This window comes from Pseudorasbora parva, chromosome 15 (genome assembly GCF_024679245.1).
Source record: "Pseudorasbora parva isolate DD20220531a chromosome 15, ASM2467924v1, whole genome shotgun sequence".
NCBI classification, from domain to species: Eukaryota; Metazoa; Chordata; class Actinopteri; order Cypriniformes; family Gobionidae; genus Pseudorasbora; species Pseudorasbora parva.
Genome location: NC_090186.1, coordinates 31,542,963 through 31,569,059, shown reverse-complemented (window position 1 = coordinate 31,569,059; position 26,097 = coordinate 31,542,963). Strand labels below are relative to the sequence as shown.

Here is a 26,097-nt window from a genome sequence, read left to right as displayed (position 1 = left end):
AACCATTTACCATAATTGCAATAATTTCAGGTACATGATTTAATTTCATCTTTTGATTATACTCAGCGAAAACCCCTTATAATAGATTGCACCAGTAATACCATTTACCCTTACATAGATTGTGTACATTTTTCAATGTCAAGGTAGTAATGTGTAGTGTAGCTGGTACAAATTTAGTTTTGGTAATTTCCTATATTGTGCGTCTTTGACATTTGTCATCCACCAACACAGGCCGCCTGCTGCTTTTGGGCCCTGATTCAAACCTACAACCAGCAGTATCCAAAATAATCATCCTGCCTCAATTCCATACGATCAACTCAAGCCAAAGAAGACTCGAGATCAACATACCTGTGCCAACATGGTGTATTTTTTTTATTCTGTCAATTGCAGGGTGGACATCTAGTGGACAAAATGAATACTCCAAGCCAAAACCCCTATTTTTTTTCTGGTGATTTCTGTGGATTGGGAGTGTGGGAGAATAAGTCACTCTTGTATTCACTCAAGCCCTTAACAACCCTGCTTTGAACTGCCATTTACATAGAGATTGAGGTTTCGATTAGTCTTGCCTTGAACTAATGTACCAAAGGAAATTGGGTTTTAAAATCCCCTCCCTTTTTAGCAATTGGAAAGTATCAGGTGGTTCAAGTAAGAGCATGGAATGAAATATCCTGGTCTTGGCTTAAAAGAGATTTGGGGGTTGTTGTTGTTGTTTGTAAGGATTAAGCATGTATGTTCAGTATCATTTGTTGTTATATTTCCATGTTAGCTTTGGAATACCATACTCTATTAAACAAGTTTTTGTAAACAGTTAAGTGGATTAGATAAATGCTTCAAACGAAGATGCTTGCTTTGGAAGAAAATTTTCAAAAGAAGGCTTTTATACCAAGGAGGTAAGGAAATTTGAGATAATGAATACTTGTTGCCATTTCAGAGCAAGGGTTTTACGATCATACTGCAAAACAAAAATGAAATAAAAATGCTATAGTGACATCTAGTGTTGGGAAATTGTTTTAGAGCAACTAATTTACGTCAACTCGGGGCAAAATCTGTCTTAACTATTCCTTTGCACCTTTTTCCAACTGACTTAGTATTACCATCTCATCAACCAAAATGGTATTTATGTCTTGTGGTTTGACACGCTTCCAACTCAAAACTGCGAACTGGTTAATTCTATACCATGGCTGTTTCTTTGGCTCCTCTTTTACATGGTCTTCTTTTTTTTTTTTTTACTCCATTAGGCCCACTCACAAAAATCTGCTGACCCTGATCCTTTTTTTCTTCTTTTTCTTTCTTTTTTTTTTTACAGTCCGACAAGCAAACTTTTCACTTACTCGAACATTTCTCAAACATACCGCCAACAAAAACACATGTAGTCTAATAATTTCTGTCCTTTCGCAATTATATTGCCCTTACACGTTGGTCGCCTGCATTTTTGCTGGCAAGTGATTTTGTAGAGACAATTAAGTTGATCATACTGCATTGCCAATAGGTGGTGGTAAAAGTGCAAAAACGACATAGCTCTGCGCTTATAACTACAGTGTGAATGGAGTCTAACCTGACTCTTATAACGAAGTGTAATATTTAGTGGTATTTATTATTGTTTTATGACTTTACAATGTATTGAGTGTTTATTTGTTTATTATGATGTTATTTTTGTGGGGTTTCATATTAGCCTACATTATGTTATTTTAGTGCATTAATTTAATAATCCATAAGAGTGAAATATATTTCAGCTTAATTGTTCATATTTATTGTTCATATTTATCAATTAAGAATTGTTTCGTTTCAGCGCTGAAAATCGGTTTCATATAGAGACCCCATGGAATGTAATTCCGTGATATGTCTGTCAATACGCACAAGACCCCCTCGCGATCCAAAAAAGAGAGAGAGCTGCGAACCAATAAGAGCGCAGCTTCTTAATACGGCGAGTCAGTGTTTGCCTGAGGTGCTTGTTGTCTCGCATCTGGTGAAAAGAAGTTAATAGTGGATGAGCATTTGTAAAGGCGACAGTTTGTGAAGAAACTTCAGAGGAGCAGGACGCGCGCGGGCTAAAACTCAAAACATCCTCGCGCAAGCGACTGTCAGGAAACATCTGAAGCTGAATCTTTCCCTCACACTTTTGTCTCCACAAAGATTTTACTTTTCCCCCACTAGTGCACGTTTTGACATTTTGAACCAATGTCTTGTCACTTTCCTTCAGCTCGTCGCTGATTTATTTTTCGGTCGATGTTATTTTTTTATTGTATTTTTTTGTGCTGAGGAGCAGTTGGAAATATCAAGATGGACTTGAGTTCCCCGTTTTTTCTTGGTCTGATACTAGTTCTTAACGTTTTATCAGCAGCCCAGGACACAAATGAAGATATCCCAGAAGGAGCGTCCACCTTGGCATTTGTGTTTGATGTCACCGGCTCCATGTACGATGATTTAGTGCAAGTAATTGAAGGAGCATCGAAGATTTTGGAAACATCCCTCAGCAGACCCCAGAGACCTCTATACAACTTCGCCTTGGTGCCTTTTCATGACCCAGGTATAACACAACGCAAATTACTTTTAATTATAAAATAAAATGTAATTCGTTAGCCTAATTCTTGCCCGTTAATTCTTACCCTTAAAACATTTACACATTAAACACATTTTCTTGAAAAGATCAGTTGCGTTAGACAAGACTTGTTTTCAGGGTAGCCTATACCTTTTATGATTTAAGCATAAATCTAATGCATTTTATTTTGGTTTATTTAAACAGACAATTTTGCAAAAGAAGAAAAATTAGCTATAATCTGAAGACAAAGTCTTATTGTGTTACACAGCTTTGCTTGTCAAGTAAATGTGTCTTGTTTTAAGGATGTTTACATATGTATCTCATCTAAAAGAGGGACTTGTTGCCAGAAACATGACAAATCTGTTAGTTTGCTGAGAGTTGCTTCATGCTGGAGTATCTCACACCTACAGGAGGTATAAAAGCATTGTTTGTAGTGCCCAGATGTTCTATGTCCCGAATTCACTGTCATTATCATTCCATCTATCCAGGCGGAACAACCTTGGAAGCATCCGAAAACCTGCTAGTGCAGCCACACTATAATGACTGTACAGGACAGTTAGATACTCTAGTAACTGTAACAATTAGGTATTTTCTGAGTACAGAGGCATGGGTAAAGATTCAGTATGTTCCTTAAAATATACCTGATCTGTATAAAATGAGTCCCTGAATGATCAAAGACTCTGATTTTGTGTTTTGGGTCTGATTCAGCCTCTGAACATGTCGAGTTCTTGGGGATTTTTGGCTTTGTAATCAATTTCAAAGCAAGTTCACTTATCTAATCTAAACAAAGCCTAAAAGAGAAAATGGCATGTAAATGATAACATTTCAGGGTAAGTAATGTTTTGTGGTAAATATGGTACAAAGGATTAAAAACAAAGTATCTAGACTCTCCAAACGCCTTCGAAGAGAGAGAGTCTCAAAAGAAAGTATTGTCTCAAGAGATGTAAAGCCTCCCCCTTCTTCGTTCCGAACTGAGTCTGACCTAAAGTGTCCAAAAGCAGCATGCCAAATACATTTTCCATCCACTCCTTGGGGTGCTCAGGAATTTCTTTCAAGATGCGCTCTGTATCTGGTTATTTCTTCAGAATGCGCTGTCCACTGTAACTAAACCGAAAGATTTGCAACACAAAAGAAGACCCTTAGAGCGGGAGAGGGAACGAAAGATTGCTTGTTCCTTCGCAAAATCAGTAAATCAGTATTCCAGATGTGTGCAATCATGTACTGAAATCAGGCTATTGCCTGTTTGTTTGCAATATTGTAGATCGTTTTGAGAAGCCTCACAGATGCGTAATGCGGCCAAAGGAGTGGAAAATGCATTATTTAGACAACACATAACATGCGCAGCTAGTTTGTCAAGAAATTTTCAATCTGCGAGTGGCTTTCTGGATAGTGTCCATGTTTTTTATTGCATAAATCAAAAAACAACTCTGGTCCCAGGAAAGGAAGTTTTGAATCAAACTCAAACTGTTGACTGCTGGTTATGTGTATAGATTTAAATGTATTTTAAATAATAATGATTAGGTAATTTAGCATATTTAGCTTCTGATTTAGCCACACTTCTCAAGGAATTTCAGTAGAAAAATTAATCTAACTAACCACCAATTATTTGGTATGGTAAGGAAAAGGCCTGGTTGAGTTTTTCTACTGGTTACTCAGACTTTTGGGTCATTTTCACTTCTTTGATTACCTATCTAAACTAAGTAAACAGATAAAAATGGTTGGTTGGTTGGTTGAATTGATTCATTCATTATAAGCATACTAAAGTATGGGTGGATAAAACGCTTGCATATTAGAGACTTAAAAAAATGTAATCTTTTACTCTAGAAACTCTCTAACTGCGACCTGGAAGAGGAAATAGAAAGTCCCTTGGGCACTGAATAAGGGTTAATAGTCAGTGGAGGTTTCAATGAGTTTCAGATGTCCAGAGATCTTTTAAAGAGCAGTTGGCCCGTTTAGCAGTGTGTGGCCACAGGCTCCCTGTGCTACTGCTTTCCTGAGAGTCCAGTGATGTACTTCTCACACACATACTGTGCGTTTACAAGTACACACACATACATAGGCCTGTAAATATCACTGTAATCTTAGTTCCTTAACTTGCGTGTGTTTCAGTGACTGAAACTGTTTCTCATACAATTTCTCACTCTTTTCAAGGTCTTTTTATTAATACTATTTAAATCCCATTATTATGTGCACGCTTTGAATCTCTCCAAGGCTTCTGGACAGACTTTGATGAGCTGGATAGATAGTCAGATCAGGGACAATCAAGAAAATGCATTAATTTCATTCTTGTCACCTTAAAACCGTCAGAAAATGTTATGACAAATAATATAAACTTCAAACAGAGAATAATCAGAATTGGCATTCTTGTGGACTCATTACTAAGTGACAGGCTGAATTCTCCAGGTTCCTGAAGATCCTAATGATGACAGCTGGGTGGATATGAATATCAGTCAGCTGTCTCTTCCAAAGCAAATAATTCCCTTTTGTCTTTCTGTAGTAAAAGGGGGAAAACGCTGTTTTGATATGAGCTTTATTTCACTTTCTTTCTACTATAGAGACACTGATCTAACGTCCATGGACTGGAATCAGCAGTTTTCCCGCATGCTCGGCTAGGACCAGTGACCGGCCTGTCAGTCTCGTGTCTTTCCGATTTTGAGCTGGTCCATTTTGTTGCCAGCGACACAGGCTATAGCACCAGCTGCGCGTTCTCGCTCTTTTTCTCTCTGACTGCGAAGTATCACATTCACCTCCTCTCACTCACTCATTTCATTCGCTTCGGTTAAATAGTGCTTGTATTGAGAATAACTGTACTAATTCGTACAGGTTTTGGGCTCACCCCAAAAGTGTGCGCAAGTACCAAAATGAGTGGCTTACTGTGTGTAAACGGTCAAATACACACTGAATGTCAGAGTGCCCGTGCTTGTTGAGTATTCCCAGCAAGCAATAACCGTCATTTCACTGTCTCTGTTAACAATAGACCCGATATAGTCAGGCTATGAGAGTAACCCACTTATAGCCAAAATAAATAATTTGGTTGCTGTTTTTGCCAAAATAACTTGCGAGATGTATGAGGTACATAGTTTAATTTCTTTGAAATGTTCATGTTTTATCTAGATGACTAGTCTATTCTTGGTTGGAATTAGACATCTATTACATTTTCACTGACAGCCCAAATTTTACATTGTTTTGGAGTGTTTTAGATGTCTTAAGCACAAAATTGCTTGTTGGGTTCAGGTAAATGCAGTCAGTTTTGGAATGTAAATAGTTAATAGTTAAAATAGTGCAAAGATAACACATGTTGTATAACCGTATATTCTCTCCGTGCATAAACTCTTAAAGTGACAGCAGCCTAATATACCTGTTGCTGTCTGTCATGTTAATCAAAGGACAAAGAGAAATTCACTCTGCTCTTGACTGACTAACGTGTGTATCTTCAACCTTTTTTCTTTAATTTTTTCAACAAAGAATAGTATACAGTTATTTTACATTTGATATTTTTCTTTAATTTCTGTATTATTTCTTACCTGAATATACCGGTATATTTATTGTAAAAAACAAAAAAACAAAAAAAAAACACGTAAAGCCCTGTTTATTGCATATCTCTTTATTCTGTTGAATTTCATTTTGATGTTGTTTGCAATTTGTTCTTTTTTTATTACGGAAATCTGAATTGGCCAAGATAATTGCAATCAGTGCATCTCTACATCCCATCGCAGTTGAAATGAATTAACCAAATTGTTTGACAACCTGCTTTGTGAATGAACAATGACATGCTTACAACTTGTTGAAAATCACCGAAACTTTTAAGGAGCATTGCAGCACTCTTCAATTTGATTGGTCGCATCTGCTCCCTTTAGTTAGACCTGTTACCAACGCTTTCAAAACGGGATTGGAGGAACATAATGCTTGCAATGCTTTTAACATTTTCAAAGCTCATTTCCAACAGCTCTTTGACCCTTTTGGTGCTTGTCCTTAGAAGCTGCATTCATCTCAGAATGCCCCTAGATTACAAGGGGATTGGCGTGAACACGGCCCGTAATGATGCCATTAGGCAAGAATTCATGACGGTGGGTGGGGTGAGTTAAATAGGGTTTCAGAGTACAGTGGAGTATGGTGTAATTCTTCTGTTTCATCTCTTTAATGATGAGGAGCGAATAATATAACAGTCTCTAATTTGAGAACAGTGATTCCAGTGAACTCTGATTCCGGTGCCTCAGGTGTTACACAAGGAGCCATTTAAAAAAAAAAGTGCTACCTAGTAGTTACTGTAAAGCACTTAAAACTATTCAAACAACCTAATATTTATAGGGGGGCTCATGACATATATGACAATGACACATTAAATTGTTCAAAAGTGGCAGTAAAACATTTAAAATGTAGCTACTGTAAAGCACTTAAAACCATTCATTTGTAATACTATTTCACAATAATTATATATTTACTGCATATGATTCAATAAATGCAGGTTTGGTGAGCATAAGGGACTTCTTTCCAAAAAAAAATCTTACTGACTATAAACTTTTGAATGATAGTAAGTAAACTACAAGCATTAGGAACAATTTGCTGCAGTTCTTGGGATTCCTTCTAGATTGTGACCATATATTTGGCCATTGTTTGCACTTTCTGAGCTGTTGGAATTGTTTTGATTGGACACAGAGATATTCTGTGACCTTTTATGTCTGGTGCAGTGCAAAGGTCGAAGTCTGCTGGGAAGTTGAACTTGAGATGATTTTGGAATGAAGGATGAAAGGACAAAAGATGACATTTGGCCTCAGTATGATTTTCAGATGTTTGAAAGACAAACATGGATACCATTAGAGTATAATTGCATTAGAAGCTGTTATAAGTTAGTGGAAAATTATTGGCTCTTTTTCAGATGTTGAGCAAAGTTACACTTTCTTCAGGCCAAATAGTTGCTTATGCAATTTTTTTTGAAGTACTTTGATATCATGCATACATTTTTATTCTTTAAAAATGAAAAGATAAATACCTCAGTGAGCCATGCTACCCTACATAGGCAAATACACACAAATACACAAATTGATTTATATGATCTGACAAATATGTTTGACTCAATTATGCCAAAAAGGTGTTTTTCTTTGTTCTAATGTTAGTGGAGCTACTGAGTTTTAGCCTTTTAGGGCCTCACAATCTATCAGGTGTTTTAAATGGATCCTACTATGCCCTTTTTTTCAAAAAGTCTTGATCAAAGTTTTTCCAGGGTCAAAAATTGTCTTCATTGATGGCTGATACACACACACACACACACACACACACACACACACACACACACACACACACACAAAACGTCCCCTATCCACGTGATTTGCAAACCCAATACTGACAATACATTTAAAATAAATGCAAAGGAGGAGTTTGTTATTTTTGGTTATCTCATTTTGATATCTCATATTATGTATGCTCTCTTACCTTAATGTTTGTTTCTTTTGTTCTTCATTGTTTACACTGTTTAACGGTATTTTGGTGTATAATCATATCAATATTAAAAAAGTAGCATTAAAAAGTTTATTAACAAATAATCTAATTAATAAAAATAGCAGCTAGCTAACAACAACTTGTTTGTTCTGGTTTCACCATATGTATTTCATATGTAATTTACTACACATTGTGAATACAAATAACCAGAAAATACTGTGAATTATTAAGGATAATTCTTACTATCCACTCTTGCTAAATGGGGTAAGCACACTTGCATTTTCATTTCAGAGGTGTTTGATTAAATGATTATAAACCAATTTGTGAGTTAAGTGTTGGACAGATCAGTTGTTTTACCCCATAGACTGTAAAAAAAGATGGATGACATGCCTTCACTTTCTTCTGTTGACGTAACTGAAACCACCAGTGGTCAAATATGGCGCTGACATCTTGGGTTTCAAGTCTGTGCAGTGAGCGCAAAGTTGAGTCGCAATATCAGGGTTCCAATTACTCTTATCAGATTAAAGTTTAAGCTCCAATCTCCTTCCGAGGTTCCCGAAAAATGTCCGTTAGTGCATCAGGGACTGCTTTGCTCAAAGTTATCAATCTCTTAACAACACACCCATGTTTTTTATAAAATCAACTAACTAAAATGTAACTTATTTAAAGAACGAACACTTGAACATCAGCGTGATTAAAAACTGTGTCGTGTAATTTGATTGTATAGTTTCTTTTGTCCCATTAGGAGTGGCCCTTCAGTGGCATTGAACACTGTTTTAAGGGGCATGTCTGCTGTCAGACTTCAGTCTAAAGGTCTACTGCTGTAATTGGCTAACGTATTTCCATTCGATATAGTTTTACCCTCTCTTTTAGTGCATTTTTACTATTACAGCTCTCATGTGGTTAACTAATCGTGAAAAATGTTGCATTACATTTAGATATATGGCATTATATTAGGGCATGAAAGGTTGCAGAGATTGAGCGGTTGAAAGCAGAATCTCGTGATATAGTGATATAGTTAAGAGATTTGTTAAATAAAACGGGAGTTTTGACGCGACTCCAGAACTCAGTCACTTATAAATGCGTCACTGATAAACTCTCACTGTTCACAGTTTCAGCCCATGCTGCTTGAACGATTGCAAAATGAGCTTTCTTTGATTGCTTTATTTATATAATTTAATCACGTTAAATAACAAATTATTTTCATCCTAAGAGAAACAACGCAATGAATCATTACATTTCAGATCAGGTATTAGAATGAACACAGTTACTTACATGTTACATGTTCCCTTTGACGTCAAACGATCCCCACTTTAAAAAACATGTCGTTTGCTGAGCCTGGTGTCAATAAAAGCTTTTTTTTGGACTAGCAAGGATGCTTTCAGTTCTGAAACGTACAGGATATTTTTATAATATGATGACCTCTTATATGTAAAAAGCAAAAGTTCATCCTTTTAAAATGAATCAGTTCAAATGAGTCTATGGTTGCAAATTGGACATTAGCGGACGTGTTTCCAGCTGTGCGAATACCGGCTGTTAAGACATTGCGAAAGATTTGTGTGAACACAGAAAACACTTTTTACATTTTTTGGGGGGGGTTTGTTTATCGTAAGTGTGGTTTATGTCAGCTGCACATGCGGAAACGCTTGTCTCTTTGTCAGAGTAAGAAACGTTTTTTGTGTGCAGTTCAATTACCCTGTGGTAATTCAAGGGAAACAATTCTCTGAATGCGCAACGTGCAACATGAACATCGGTCTTCCGACCTTTTACCATTGTGTCAGTTCAGTTGATTTTGATTCATATGTGCGAGGAAAAGAGAGCAAAGGTCGTCTTTTTTTTTAGCATATTCCATGGGCGGGATTATTTAAATGAGTAACATTGTGACTTCACAAGATCCGGAAGAAGTGTGTTTTAGTCCAAACAAGCCGTTTGTTGTAGTTCTTGAAAAGGGTTTTCTGTTAAAGTAAGTGTAAATCTTCCTTTGGAGTGGACTTTGAGTTTTGTAACCTTGCAGATATTTTTGGTGCTCAAACATTACACACACTAACTAAAGTTGAAAACGTGAAAAATCTTTCAGAACACGCCAGGCTGTAAGGAGGTGATTACTCTGCACTTCACAATTATGTAATATGATCAAAATTTGAATCTGCTACATGGGATAATTGTTTAGATGTTGAGAGGATGGGCTATTTTGGTAATTTGTGCATAGTTAAGTTTTTCATTCACAGCTTTTTTCAGTTTTTTGCTCCTATAGGAAAACTCATTTGGTCTGTATTAATTGAGTCTGTTTGTGTTTAGTGACAGGATTTTGGATGATGCAAGCAAGTACATATTTATCTAAATAAATGTTTAGTTTTTTTCTGTCAAGCATGTGAAATAGGTCAATTTCAGTTTGAAATGAATGCTTCACTTCTTTCGTCACAGCTCTCTGAAGTGCTGTTCTGATAGAATTAGTACTTTTGATTTATGATTATTAGCATACTGATGTTTTCATGTACTGTAATTATGGCTTTTACATTTTTCCTGTTGTGCTATATCCTGCCAAGTCATACTTATGTCATAGTCCCTCTCTATTGTATGTAAAATTAACATTGCTCTAAGATATCGGCATCAGCATCAGCTATCAAATCAAAATATCAAAATATTAGTTGACCACTAATATGGAAGTATCTGTCTGGATACATCACAAAAAAACAAAACAAAAAACTTTTGAAATGATCCTATAAGCATGATAGAATTATACAATTATGAATATAGGCTTATTATTATAGGAATGAATAAAGTGAATTATGAATTATGCTTGATGGTGCAACTACAGTAGTTAGCCTGTGATCAGGTTATTGATTTAGTTGACTGTTTTCATTGGATGTGAAGCCAGCAGTACTTGAGACACCAAATGTCTTTCTTTTTTTAACTCAGAAATTTGGGGGGAAATCCACAATGAGATGGAACAAGACATTTAGCTTTAGTTACAGTTCGACAAAGGTCAAAATAAATGAGAAGTGAAACAATTACGCACAAAATTGCAGACAGTCCTGAATTCGACCGGGTTTAGATTTCTCAGAGGAGCTTTAAATGAGCTGAAAATCAGTATGCAATTCGTTTAGTACATTTTATGGAGGCTGTGTGAGGAAAAAAACACTGACTTGATCCAATTCAGAATTAAGCATGTATTTAAACACCCATTTAACTGACCTCCTCCATAGGGGAAAACTAGTCTCATCCAAATGAGAGCCAGCTTAATACTGCATATGACACGACATGACTAGTTTTCCTAGAAAAAAAACATTGAAAGATTGAGAGTAGCAAGAGATTTCTTCATAATGATTTTCTATACTTTTTATGGAATTGGTTAGCTTTCATGTCTTTTTTCATCTCTCCCCTGCTCTCGACCCCTGATTTGCATTCCTTTCTGAGTCTGTCTATTCCTGTCTTTCTTCATCCCTTTTTGTCTTCCCTTTTTTCTCCCAGGGGAGTCACCGTCTCACTGCCGAAACATTTCCTGAGCGGCTGAAAAAACGCCACTCAGCTCCCAGCTGGCATGTCAGCATCTGCTGTGTCTGTGTTATGATCTCTGGTCTGACTTTTGGTTTTACAGAGCAAGTGATGGACACCTTCTGACCTTCAGTTTAGGCTTTTCTTTAGAGGCCAACCTGCTGAAAGTTTTGTGGTGTGAGTATGAAAGAAGTGTGAGGAAATGGATTGTTAGACGGAGTCCTCTCTGGGTTTGTGGTTTTGAGTGAACGGAGCATGTGTGTGGTCGATGATTCGGGCCAGTGGTGCAGGGTCTTTGTCTATAGGATATCTGACACAATGGAAAAAATGCACTCCACATCAGAGAAACATTTGCTGTTTATTGAAAGAGTTTGTGCACTTTACATCATATAACATTTTGGCCCTGTTGGGCTCATATGAGTAATGACAAATACTTTGCACCAATATACAGTTGGTTTCCATTAAACTTGCCATTGACTTTGTTACAATAAGCAAGCCCTCAAAGCTCATACTGTACCAAAACAGGATAAACTTTTGCTATAAAACCGATGATATATGATGCAAAATACAATTTATTTTTTTGTTATGTTCATCCTATTCAAGCTAATGCTGCCAAGACACTTGAGTCAGTCTAGCTTTTCAAAGCTCTCGCATTTTTAACAAAACATTGTGCAGCTATGTTATCCAAATATATTGTTACTTTGGTCACACTTGTAAACCAACAGCGTTCACATCGTACAATTCAGTTAAATCCAGTTATTTCATGACATGAGAAAGTTATAGACTTGCAATCAGTGACTTGGCAAGGCTTAAAAGAAAATGTATATCAACCAACGCTCTATATGTTAGGTCCAGCAGTCTTACATTGCAGCCAATGGTTCTGCTTTTTATATTATTGTATGTTGAATGTAATGGAAGCCACATGTTATGTAGATATTATTCATATAGAGTAGCTGAGATGAGCTGATTTATAGTGAAGTATCGCTCAAGAAAAGGACCAAGAAACTTTATTTTTAAGTATTAACTGTTTTGAACATGGTCCAGACAATTTTTTTTTTAGCATATGATCATGAAATGAAAAGTTTAATTTCCTCCTATAACTTATTTTAACTCTTCTAAATATGAGCTGACAGGACCATTAATTCAAATATTGAGTAAAAAGCCAAATAAGAGGCTTTTAGGACATGTCCTAAGGGTTTTCTTATGCTCCCTGTCACTAGAACCTTCTTGGTGTCCAGCAGCAGTGCATGTTGGGAAGAACATTTTGCACAATGCACCTTGACCACTTGTGCAAGATTTATTTGTTTATTTTAAAGGGATTTAAGAATTGAGAAATCAACTTTCTCTTGAGCTTTTGATATATAAAAGGTCATGGTAATATAAGATTATCCTGTAAGTTTCAGAGCTGAAAACTTTTATAGACACCAGGCCCAGAAAACGATCGTGAGCTTCATTCTTACGTCATCGCGCGACGAAACACTGCCTCTACAAAATGTCTAATTCAGTAGCCCCGCCCACCGTCTCATGGAGGTGATCAGCTCGCTAGCCAGCAGCAATAAACAGGCTGAAGGAGATAGCAAGATATTGTGGAAGAACACAGTCACTGCATAATGCCGGAGACACACTGCAATAATGGCATGGCGTTTCTGTTGCGTGTCAGCCGCGGGGCGGCTGCGTGGCGTTTTCCCTGTCGTTGCACACAAGAAGCGTGTCTGACGCAGCACTGCTGCTGTTATTGATGTGCAGGGAAGCCCTATACTTCATGATAAATATAAATATATTGCCTATTGATACAGCAAAGACAACGTTGGCAGTAGCCTATTGACCATACATATCTACAGTATTGACGGCAAAATAGGCTACAGAATATTTGGTTCAGTATTGACATGTTTAATTGTTCAAAATTGATAATTATGTTGTTTTTTTATTATTACATAGTCCTATATCTGCATTTATGTTAACCTAGAGCCTTTAAACTTGAAAATGTCATTTTATTAATATGTATTTGTGTCAAAATGACATACAAACATCTTTTCCTATACTACTTTGCCTGGAAGCGCTTGTAAAATAGGCGTCTCTTCTATTTCAAGCATGCAGCCGTGAGTGTCACGCAGCCAGTGTGCAAGCTCTAACCGGTTAGCATGGGAACCGAATTAAAAACAGACATGCCACGCAGCCGAGATGCTCACGCCACGCTTGCAGTGTGTCCCCGGCCTAAGCTTCCTTTGGATCCTAATATTAGGAATTTGTGATACTTCATTTATTTTTAATAAAGTTCCAGCTCACATGGGGAAGAACGTTTGTGTGTTCGCTTCAAGTCTTATATTTCCCTCAAATCATCAATGTACATAATGATTTCACCCTGTGCTACAAGATACACCCATCGTGCAGCTCTTCTGTCAGAAGACGAAAAATTGAGTTGCTCAAAATTGAGCTTGTGTGTATATAATGTGCGCGTCTGGTGTTAGATACCTGAGGCGCGGCGCGGTGCTGAGCTTCGCGTCCAGTGTGCGACCCACTTTAGGCATTAAGAACATTAACCGGCTTAAGAACATGCATGTAAACGCACTCAAAGTGTTCTTTTCCTCTCTAGGCAGGTTTTTTTAGGTTTATTTATCAAAATGTTCTTTTATATATTTGTGTGATGTTCTGTATTTCTATCAACTTAGCTCAACCAGTAGTTACCTGGTTTTCCCAGTTGCTCTCATCCAGGTACTGACCAGGCTCAGCCCTGCTTAGCTTCAGTGTGAAACCAGTCTTGGGCTACAGGGTGATATGGCCTACACCTTTATTTTTAGTTTTACAAATCTTCGCATTAAAACATTAAAATTTGATAAGTACTCAACTAAACAAAATACAAACCTGATTCCAAAAAAGTTGGACACTTTCCAACACATCTAAAAAAATGTTGGAACAAGGCCATGTTTACCACTGTGTGGCATTCCCTTTTTTTTAAACAATCTGCAAACGTCTGGTGACTGAGGAGACAAGTTGCTCAAGTTTAGGAATAGGAATGTTGTCCCATTCTTGTCTAATACAGGCTTCTAGTTGCTTTACTGTCTTAGGTCTTCTTTGTCACATCTTCCTCTTTATGATGCGCCAAATGTTTTCTATAGGTGAAAGATCTGGATTGCAGGCTCGCGATTTCAGTACCCGGATCCTTCTTCTTACATGATGTAATTGATGCAGTATGTGGTTTGGCATTGTCATGTTTGAAAATAAAAAGTCTTCCCTGAAAGAGACGACATCTGGATGGGATGGGAGCATATGTTGTTCTAGAACAGTGGTTCCCAACCACTTTCCTGAAGGCCCACCAACAGTTAACATCTTGCATGTCTCCTTTGTCTGACACACCTGCATCAGGTTTTGTCACTACTAAGCGGATTACTTAAATCAGATGTGTTTGAGGAGAAATGCAAAATGTTCACTGTTGGTGGGCCTCCAGGAACGTTGTTGGTAACCACTGTTCTAGAACTTGGATATACCTTTCAGCATTGATGGTGCCTTTCCAGATGTGTAAGCTGGCCAATGCAGAACGCACTCATACAACTCCATACCATCAGAGATGCAGGATTCTGAACTGAGCGTTGATAACAACTTGGGTTGTCCTTGTCCTCTTTAGTCCAGATTACATGGCGTCCCAGTTTTCCAAAAGCAAATTTTGATTTGTCTGACCACAGAACAGTTTCCACTTTGCCACAGTCCATTTTAAATGAACCTTGGCCCAGAGAAAATGCCTGCGCTTCTGGATCATGTCTAGATATGGCTTCTTTTTTGACCTATAGAGTTTTAGCCTGAAACAGTGAATGGCACGTGGGATTATGTTCACCGGCAATGTTTTTTGGAAGTATTCCTGAGCCCATGTTGTGATTTCCATTACAGTAGCATTCCTGTTTGTGAAGCAGTGCCGTCTAAGGGTCTGAAGATCACAGGCATCCAGTATGGTTTTCTGGCCTTGACACACATAGATTTTTCCAGTTTCTCTGAATCTTTGGATGATATTATGCACTGCAGTGAATGATAAGTTACTTGAGTTTAACTCTTTGCAATTTTTCTCTGAGAAATTCCTTTCTGATATTGCTCCACTATTTTTCGCCACAGCATTGGAGGAATTGGTGATCCTCTGCCCATCTTGACTTCTAAAAGACACTGCCACTCTGAGAGGCTCTTTTTATACCCAATCAGGTTGCCAATTGACCTAATAAGTTGCAAATGGTCTTCCAGCTGTTCCTTAAAGGTGCACTATGCAACTTTTCTTCCACTGGAGGGCGCCTATTCTAAACGGCTCGCGAGTACCGGGACTTTTATTATGACGGGACAGGACATAGTCGCTGGGCGCCCGCACTTCCGCTTTTTCCGGTCAGGTAAAAACAGCTATTTTTATCATATCAGATACATTTAAGGGGCCAAGGGCTTTGGCCATCCGTCCACTCTCTTCCCTGAACTGAAATGAAGTAGTGGGCTGTACTTTCCACATGATTGACATCAGGTTCAAGTACGCCAGGTTGGCTGGTGGTTATGTTGCCCGCATACCGCCTCCCATGGCCGAGACTGGTATTACGATACCTGTCGGGCCGGGGCTAGTAATGCTAATGCTAATTAAGGTTGATATCTCTGCAGCACTATAACTTGACATTTTTTTAATGACATCATCGCCCTTATTTCTTCTCATTCTTTTGATGTGTGTTGGTCAATTTTTGGATATTTTTACCTTAATTTTTACACATGGTACCTTTAAATGTACATTTCACTTTTCTGGCTTCTTATTACTACCTGTCCTAACTTTTTTGTAATGTGTAGTAGGGCTGTACAATATATCAAAATTATCGAAATATCGCAAATGTACGTATCGCAACGGTATGCAATATCTGAATTATTTTAATAGGCTACTTCAACATTGTGAAAAGTGTCAGTTTTAGGTCGACACATAAAGCAGAGAATAGGCTGGGCATATGACTGTTACTTATGGGACTTGCTTGATATTAAAAAGAGTTATTAAACATAATAATTTGTGAAAAACAATAACTTACAGTCTCGCGCTATCTGAAACACATACACACACCGAAATGTGAACGATTTGTGACATAAATGTTTGCTAAAACACTGCTAATCACTTTTAGAAGTTGTTTAGAAGAGAATGTGAAACACAAATGCTTTCATAATTGAAATAGATTTTACTCACTAATAGCAATATCGTATCGAATATTGCATTATTTAATAATAAGATATTGCATATCGCATATTTCTTCAATATCGCACAGCCCTAATGTGTAGCTCTTATAAAAACCAAAATAAGCTAATCTTTGGCATAAAACGTCAAAATGTCTTACTTTCAACATTTGATGTTATCTTCTATTGTGGATAAAATATAATTTTTTGAGAATTGTAAATTATTGCATTATTTTTTTATTCACAATTTGTACAGTATCCCAACTTTTTTGAATCGGGTTTGTATATAACACTGGCCTAGTGGTTTTTGATATTTGCCATTTTGGTTCCGTTCTGCTTTTGTTTGCTGTTTGATATAACAGAAATGGCAGCTCTTATCAGTTGGGCATTGTGGTGGTGGCACCAGTGCGACCTCTTAACAAAATTTACTTGCATCAGCAGGACAAACGGTTTATTTATTTAAACATTTTTAAAATTAAATAGATATTTACTGTCACTTTAGATCAACTTAATCTTTGTTTAATAAAAGTATACATTTCTTTTGGCCACTCACTAACCATCCAGAAATCCATCTATCATTTGTCAGTGATTGAAACTATTTAAAAATGTTGTGTATTTCTAAATTGTCTTTGTGTATTTCTACACCCACTGTAAACATTTCTCTTTGCGAGCATTGGTTAGAGGTGGCTGAAATGCAACTTTACGCACAACTGCCAGCCTGTATGGAGAGGTTCTTGAGACTCCAGAGACACCAGCTTCAAATACCTGGCTTTTTATAGCTATAATTTTGAAACAAACTTTCCTTTATAAGCCTTTCCGAGTTCTTTTTTGCTGTAAATTACTCACAAGTTATCCATTCAGTTGTCACACAATATTAGATTTTTTAATGCCTTTTGGGTAACATTGCATCATTTCATGCCTTTCATCTTCAGAAAGATCTTTCTTCCTCCCCATCATAAAGAACTTGCTTAATGATGTAAAACAACTTATTTAAGTAGGATATCCATTTACTCAAACAAACCTGTCTGAGATGGATACCAGTTATCTAAAAAAAAAAAAAAAAAAAAAAAAACAATTTCTTTTGAAAAAAAAAAAAAAATCTGAATTTATTGTACTGAAATCACTTGCATAATAATTCGGAACACAGTGTAGTTGTATGGTGACTGATTATGTATTTTGGGAGGAATAATGGCTTATATAAGAGTTATTTGATATTCAATACAAACCATTTAAGTTTTGTACATCCTTAAGTTCTGATTATTTGAAGTATTTTGTTGTGCTGGTGGCAGCTGCAGTCACATACTGAGAGAAACATCTTGGCCTGTTTCGACAGTTTTATGGGGTGCTGTCGCATCAACAGCCATTCAAAGGTGTCAATCAATTTTTGGACACTCCTCCAGAGAGCTCCTACTGTAAACCCTGAGCCTCCCTTAGCCAATGACATATGCCCAAGGCCAAACCAATCATGCTACTGGCCTAAATTAGAAGCAGAGATTTAGACCCCTGAATTAAGTGTAGTTCTTGCATTCTGAAGTTGTCAGCAATAGCTTGCTTCTGTTCTATTTCATTAACACAGACTTTGTAAATATTGTCTTTGATGGCTTCAATGTCAGCTAAATTGCAATATTTTTGTCTCCATACTCCAGGCTATAGATGTTTCAGCATGTAAGACTATGAATCACTCAATGGTTTGCTGAGAGCAATGTGGATTTCGTTTATTTTTACACTCCAGTCATTTAAACGTAGCAAAACATTAAATGTGCAGGAAATTGTAAATTACTAGTATTTCCAAGTCGACTAGCAGCAGCATTATCGGTTAATCAACTAGTCAGCTGAAATCCGACATACCTACTTAATATAATAGCAATTTCTTCCTTATCTTGACTTGTTAGGAACCCACAAATTCACCTCCTTCCATTCACCTCCTTCCATGTTTCTTTCACAAATAAATATTGACATCATTTGTCTATCAACTTTAGGGCAGGAGTGTGGAGTTTTGTGACTTTGTCCTGAACACTGGTCGTTGTGATGTAGAGGCAACCCTAGCACATATTGAACTGTTCTTTTTCATCAGTCATCTTTTTTCCCTTTCTTACAAAGGCTTACTGTTTTGGTAGTTTCCTGGCAAGATGCTAAAGCATTTGAAATGATTATCCTGCATCAGTGAAATACTGCTGTTCCTAGAGGAGTCTGTGTAACATATTTTCTGTCAGTGGATTTTTTAATACATTTTATTACTGTTATTTCCTCCACATGTTTAACAGTTTATAATGTTAATTCTGTTAGTAATTTTGTGTATTCATTATGTTCCTTGGTTAATTTTGGACTCGATTGCTGACTCATGTAACTACAACGTATAAATATAGCCACAAGTGGCAATCACCGGGGTCCAAGCACCAATGACCAATTTCAAACATTCCTTATGATGTGGTTTAAATTTAGATGTAATTCATGGGCAGGACATTTTTAAATGAATGTCAGCAGCTCTGAACTTTGTCTGAATCATTTATCTCGAGGCCCATTATTGTGACAAAAACATACAATTGTATTTTCAATTTAAATGGAGAGCAGTATACAAATTATAAAGTTATACAAATTATTTAGTTCTATGCATTCATTCAGAGTGATGGAAAGGGATAGAAAAACATTAGGCTTAAAAGTCCTTATCCTGTGTTTTTACACAATGTACAAATATATATCGATTTTCATAACGGTAGGCTATTCGGATTTGCTGTTATTAGCTGCTGAAATTTGATTGGCTGTTGGCGGCAATGTTTCCTGAAGTATCCAAGTCCCCATACATTTTTAGGGCAAAAAAAGAGAGGAGGAAATTCAGTACAAACACAATAGGAAACACTAAATATGGTAATCAAATGTCTCATCTTGAATCTGACAACAAAATGAGATTTAAAGAAAATGGCTATGGAAAGACTTTTATGTGAACATTAAAAAAGAGAGGATGATCTCATAAATGTGCCACGGCAATGAAACAGTAATTTAAATGATCTACACTGGCATCATAGTATTGTCATTGTGGTCAGTGCTCCGTAATAAATACAACATGTTTATCCCTGGAGCATAAACAGCATCTGATGCTCTTAATAATTAATTTACATAGTACATAGTGACTTTGATTCAGATCCTCCTGATTGCTGGAATAAAAGGGATAAAAACAAATGTTCAGGGCTGTTACTATGATTGCTTCCACATCTATATAAACTCTCTGGTCTTTGGCAGGAGAGATGTGGTGGAGGGTTAGTAACTCAACTTCCACAACAGTGGTTTCCCAGACTCCATCCATCTCTTTTTAAGGTTTCTCCTTTAGATTGACAAGCTGAAGTGACTTGGCCTTTAGTAAGGTAAACTAAGCTTAATAATAAAAATGAGCTTAATAATAAAAATAAAAGGCAGAGAGCATAGGGACAGCATTTCTAGGGATATTGGTTTAATAGCCTCACTTTGTGAGACTTTGCCACCTCGAATTTTTTATCCTGTTGAAATGTATTCATCTGTCTCAGGTTAGAAAGTTGCAGAGCCGTTTTATGTTAGTTTCATGTTTTATGTTTTAGTTATTCATGAGAAAATGTTTTGACTTTTATTGATCTAAGCTGACCAAAAATCAAATAGCTCAAATACATAAATTACTTCATCTTTATTTTTATCATCATTAATTTCTGTTCGTAAATTCTAAGGTTTTTCCTCTCTTTTATGCACCACAGTCTTAAATGCAACACTTATTTATTTTTTACCATCCTTCTAAATGTTTTCCTAAATTAATTTTTTCCTTTTCAAAGATATTCTAATGCAACTGGCATTTAAGAACCCTCACAGCACAGCATGTTACCATTTATCTTTTTGCTTTTTTTATGTTTCCATGTACTTTTTGACCCGGCTTCTCTTAACTGTGATGCCGCTTTTAGGTCAGAGGAGAGGTAAAGAAGACCAGTGCCCAGGCTGCGAAGATAAAACTCTTTAATCGAGAAAAACGTCCCAGGACTGTGTAAACTTTTCCATTCATGAAAGCATTCCCTTGAAAGCCAGTTCAGCATGCACAGCAGTCAAAATTACTATCCTGTTACTCTTAAACACGGCTTTGATCGCCTGAATGTTCTTTTTCTAAACTTCAAGGGTTTTTCACACTGCCAAAATATGGGCTCTCTGAAACAATCGCTCTTGAGGGAGATTTAAGTTCTGCAAGTATTTGTTTATACAGTGTTTTTCTTTGTTCACATAAACTAAAAGCAAACCATAGAAATTCACTCATACATTTTTATTTGCTGAAAATGGTAATATATACAAAAACAAAATACACTTCAGAGACGCTTTAGATATGGGGAATGCATCAAAATGATCTCAGAGTCCCTCTTGCACAGCCCCTATAATTTTTGTGTCAAGAAATTTGTAGTTTTTGGATTCTAATGCACTTTCTGACTTCTTCAATGTAAAATGCTTTTGAATTGGTTCAAAGGGGATATATTTACTGAGTGGTTTGGGAAAAGCTTCCCTTTTATAGGCTATTTGTTTGAAATTCTCCCTGCTTTTTACACAAGACTCAAACTAATGTGACTATTTTATTGTCTGATTACAATGTGTATGAATGTTGTGTGTAATTTGTTAAGTTCAGTACAGGCTGTCGTCTTGGCACCATTATAGTTATCTTTCACGCTTCCTTGGAAAAAAAAAACATGTTTAACAGTTTTACAGCTCATCGAACTTTGTACAAAGAAAGAAAGCTGGAAAGCAGAGACAACATGAGTTTAGAAATGGCAAACAAAGTCATTGGCCTTGCACACTGACACAGGCAACCGCAGCACAATGACCTCACGCCAGACTCTCTCATTGCTGACAGAAGAGCATACCTGAGTTATAAGGTCTTTCCGATTATGAATGAGAGCAGCTGATGGGAACATAATGAGAACAGGCTGGTCTTTCAGAAAAGAGCCACTGCCTGTTAGACCCAGCAGGGTTACCTACCACAGCATGCTACGCTAATTAATTCTATACTTGGAATGCACAGTTAAACAAATTAAAATGTGTTATTGCCTTGTATTACAAAACAGTTTATCTGTACCTTATTCTGGTCTTGTAGTTGTAACAAGCCACACAAATGTAGTATAAGATTTCAAATAAATTTTAAAAAAAACTAATTTTAAAAGTGTTCTCAGACTTTTTGGCCACTATGTATGTGATTTCTCAGTCACTGCACCTTTGTGACCTGTCTAGGTCTCAGAAAACCTTCTTACACAGAACAGGGAGCTTCCCGTCACCCCAGTTCAACTGTAACCCTTGATCCTAGACTTCCGCCACTGGCTGCCAATATAAATATTTAGCATCTGTGTGGACAAAACAGAACTGTTTTTATCTTTCAATCTATGAGGTCATTTGACAATGATCCAGCAGCTTATTTTTTGCCTCTAACAGCAAATAATTGTGTTTCTGCAGAGATTGGACCCATTACAATAACAACAGATCCAAAGAAGTTCCAGGATGAGCTGCGGGAGCTTTATGTCCAGGTGAGTTCATGCGCTTCACATTGGGTTTGTTGACATGTTTGATCACAGGTCAGGATTTGGATTCATATTCAGTCCAAACATGAATGAATGTTCAGAGCCTTAACAGCCAAATTATGACTACAGATGTGTTGTACTGTAATAAATATAGAATAGTCAGTAGAGAATAATGTTGTTTAATATTGATATTTTTTATGAAACCAGAGTAATGCACCAATGGAATCGCATCTTTGGCTTGTATGACCTGGCCGGTACAATGATATGAATGAGCTCCTTTGTGATTTGACAGTAAGGCACTTTCCTGATGATCTAGATTAGGGGTCTGGGGTCCAAAGAAAGTTTGAGAGAAAAATAAAAGATTTTACACAATGCATTTTTAGGGATTTCAAAATTAACAGATATTATCTAAAGATCTTTAAACCAACAATTATGAACACACTATATTGCCAAAAGTATTGGGACACCCCTCCAAATCATTGAACTTGAATTCAGGTTCCAACCACTTCCATGACCACAGGTGTATAAAATCAAACATCTGGCAATGCAGATGCTTCTATGGGTCGCTCTCAGGAGCTCAATGAATTCAAGCGTGGTACCGTAATAGGTTGCCACCTGTGCAATGCCGCGTAAAATCACAGTGGGGTTAGCTCATGCTAAGGATGAGCTAATTTTCTGCCTATTTTCTAAACTAATTTTCAATTAATTAAAATTAATTGTAGCCTATTTTCTGCCAGTCAATAGCTACAGACCTCCAAACTTCATGTGGCCTTCAGATTAGCTTGAGAACAGTGCATAGAGAGCTTCATGGAATGGGTTTCCATGGCCGAGCAGCTGCATCCAAGCCTTACATCACCAAGTGCTATACAAAGTGTTGGATGCAGTGGTATAAAGCACTGGACTCTAGAGCAGTGTTAACATGTTCACTGGAGTGACGAATCACGCTTCTCTGTCTGGCAATCCGATGAGAGCAAGACGAGTCTGGGTTTGGCGGTTGCCAGGAGAACAGTATTTCCCTGACTCCATTGTACAAAGTGTAAAGTTTGGTGGAGGGGGGGATGTGGTGTTGGTTGTTTATCAGGGGTTGGGCTTGACCCCTTAGTTCCAGTGAAAGGAACTCTTAATGATTCAGCATACCAAGAAATTTTGGACAATTTCATGCTCCCAACTTTGTGGGAGAAGCTTGGGGGTGGCCCCTTCCTGTTCCAACATGACAAGGTCCATAGAGATTAAGTCTGGGCACCAAACGGCGATACTTTTATGGTATCGAAAGAAAAACTCAGATACTATGAGTATCGAAATATTCTTTATCTTTTAGTGTCAAATTTCAGTTCCAAAAGCCAAGCGGTTGTGTCTGTGCGAGCTTTTAGTATACTTGCATGTAAGGACCTAAAACACTGGTGATTGGCTGTCCACCACCACGTGACGGGCAGGATTTCTGAAGATTCTCGCAGTCACTCAACAAAAGTGTAGTTGTTTTTTCTCATGTGTTCTACCGCATCGTTTTACAATGCCAAAGAGGTCTAAATTGTGGCTACACTTTAGAAAAGGGGATGCCGAGTCAGCAAAGAGTAACATGCGATAAGAGCACTGCAACCAAAGGCTGTGGTGTATTCACACTAGGCGCTCTGAACTGTGCCTGAGTGCTTTTGAGCCCCAAAGCCCGGTTTGTTTGACAAGTTTGAGCACTCCGTTCCCTGGCGCGGTTCATTTGGCCGGCACTGGCCCGCTTGAAAGAGGTGGTTAGAGCGCAGTTCGGTTGGGCTCAAGTGCGGTTCACATGCAGTGTGAGTGCTAACCGCGCCAGAGCACGGAACAGCTGTGTGCTACTGTCATCATTACGACAACAAACACCAAACTATTACTACTTTTCGATTTTCGATTAAATCAAGTATTGAGGTTTATAATGATCCTGGTTCTCACCTTATTGATTAACATTAATTGTAGTTTGCCAGAAAAACTTTTGTTTTAGTTTAAAACAAATTCAGCTGCCTTCGTAGTAATCTTCTGAAACGTGCAGTGCATTCAAGTGAAAATCGCTGCTCAGCATAAATGATAAATCTATTAGGCAGTCTATTAGTGAAAGCGTTTTTCTTCTGTTCTTCTTTCAAACAAAAAGTTGCATCATGAATGACGCAAGTGAGCAGCCTGGTACGTTAAGTGCAAGTTTGAGTGCAGGCCAGCGAGGGAGTAGGGAGGGGGGACAATCGTGCTCGGTGAAATACTTGACAGATAAGTGTAATTTTACTATTTAAACCGAATGCATCCCCATAACGTTGACTACAACTTTCTGTATGTTAGCTTGTGCTGCTAGTCGGTTGCAAATGGTTTCGAAAAAGTACTGTTAGGAAGCGGTATCGAAACTGAGCTATCGAAATTGGCACCGGATCGAAAGATTTTGAACAATACCCAGCCCTAATAGAGACATGAATGAGTGAGTTGTTGTGGAGGAAATTGACTGGATTCACTTCATGTGCATGTAAAGGCAGAAATCCCCAAACTTTTGGCGATATAGTGTTTTTTAACAAATTTAACAAATTCAATATTTTATTTACTATTTGATGGTGTTTCATTCATATTTCAAAATAGTGGTTCAAAATCTTAAAGGAACTGTATGTAAGAAATGTATTTCAATTAATCATAAAGTGGCCCTAAAATGTCACTTAGACATTAAGAAATCATGTTAATTTAAAATACTTATGTCACTGACAACAGTAGTCCGGCCAGGATATTCTCATTTAAAAGTTGTTGTTGCAGCCCTCAACTGATGTTGATGTTGACATGTTGTGTTCTGGCCTAAAAATCCACCATCCACCTATCTACCAATCACGAAGTCAGTAGTGTTTCAGCATCCGGGTTGCCAGCTCTGCTCTAGTTACCACAGCTGCAGATACAAACATTCCTTCTGTTATCCTGCTGCTTATCTGGCAACCTCGAGTCAGGGAAGAGGGGGAGAGGGGAGACACCTGCTGTACCAGTTTTAGCCACAATCTTACATACACTTCCTTTAAATCTTTTTTTATGTATCATCACTATAGTACAGTGACAATATAAAAACCAAATATTATTTAGTCTTTAAAATATTAATACATTATAATAAAAATTTTTTTTTCATTTAATATAAATTCATATATAAAGCCTCAAGGGAGTACCTCAAGCAAATCATTATATATTTGGGTGTCCTAGACATCAAAATCCCTCATCTAGATTTGTATTTGTTGCAAGTTTGGCAAATAACAGACTATTTTTGACCGATGTAATTGTGGAGGTGATTTGCCATGTTAACAGTTTGACATGGGCTGCCCATTTAGGAAGCAATGTCTGTTCAGAATGAGTCTAAAGTGTCCTCTGTGTGATTCTCGCTCTCAGCATCTGTCCCAGCTGTTTGGGCCAAAGCAGGGGAAATGCAGAGTGCCGACACACTGATTAAGTGCAGTTATGTATTGGCACAATTTTTTTCTCTGAGGCAGAAGTTCAAGCAGAGTAGGATTTGGTCTAGATTGTTTGGAGTTTGTAAAAGGTATTTAATATTTAAATCACTTTTTGCTGGTAATTTCTTTTCTAGAGCTCGAGAACAACCTGTAAATGAAATACAAGTACATTTACATTCTGAGTATGTAACATTCATAACATTCGTAACCTTTCCTAATCTTTTCATTGTTCTGTGTTTGCCATCTGCCGTTGTGTGTGTGTGTGTGTGTTTATGTAAAAAACAAACAAGCAAAGATCACTCGCTTCCAGATGTTTCATTAAGACACGTGCCCCTTGGAACTCATGAAGACAAGAAACTTAACTCTCCATGTGAGAAAGACAGCCATACCTATATTAGATACACTGATGTACACAAACATTAGAAAACTGGTTATTTTTATCCATGTCAGTTTAAAGCAAGGCATGTATCTAACAGAACTCTTGGAAGTCATCCAAGATTGTTTTCCACGTTTCATTCCA

At 37.3% G+C, this 26,097-nt stretch overlaps 1 protein-coding gene across 2 annotated transcripts in view; it reads left to right on the top strand.

Annotated features, from left to right (window-relative positions):
- Window positions 1–1,962: 1,962 nt before the first annotated feature.
- Window positions 1,963–26,097, top strand: part of hmcn1 (hemicentin 1) — a 97,384-nt gene continuing 73,249 nt past the window's right edge. For both annotated transcript variants that reach the window (XM_067417756.1, XM_067417755.1), the window contains exons 1-2: window positions 1,963–2,527; window positions 22,082–22,152. In XM_067417756.1, the coding sequence (XP_067273857.1) occupies window positions 2,281–2,527; window positions 22,082–22,152 (318 nt within the window). In that variant the 5' untranslated portion in view covers window positions 1,963–2,280. The remainder of the gene's footprint in view (window positions 2,528–22,081; window positions 22,153–26,097) is intronic.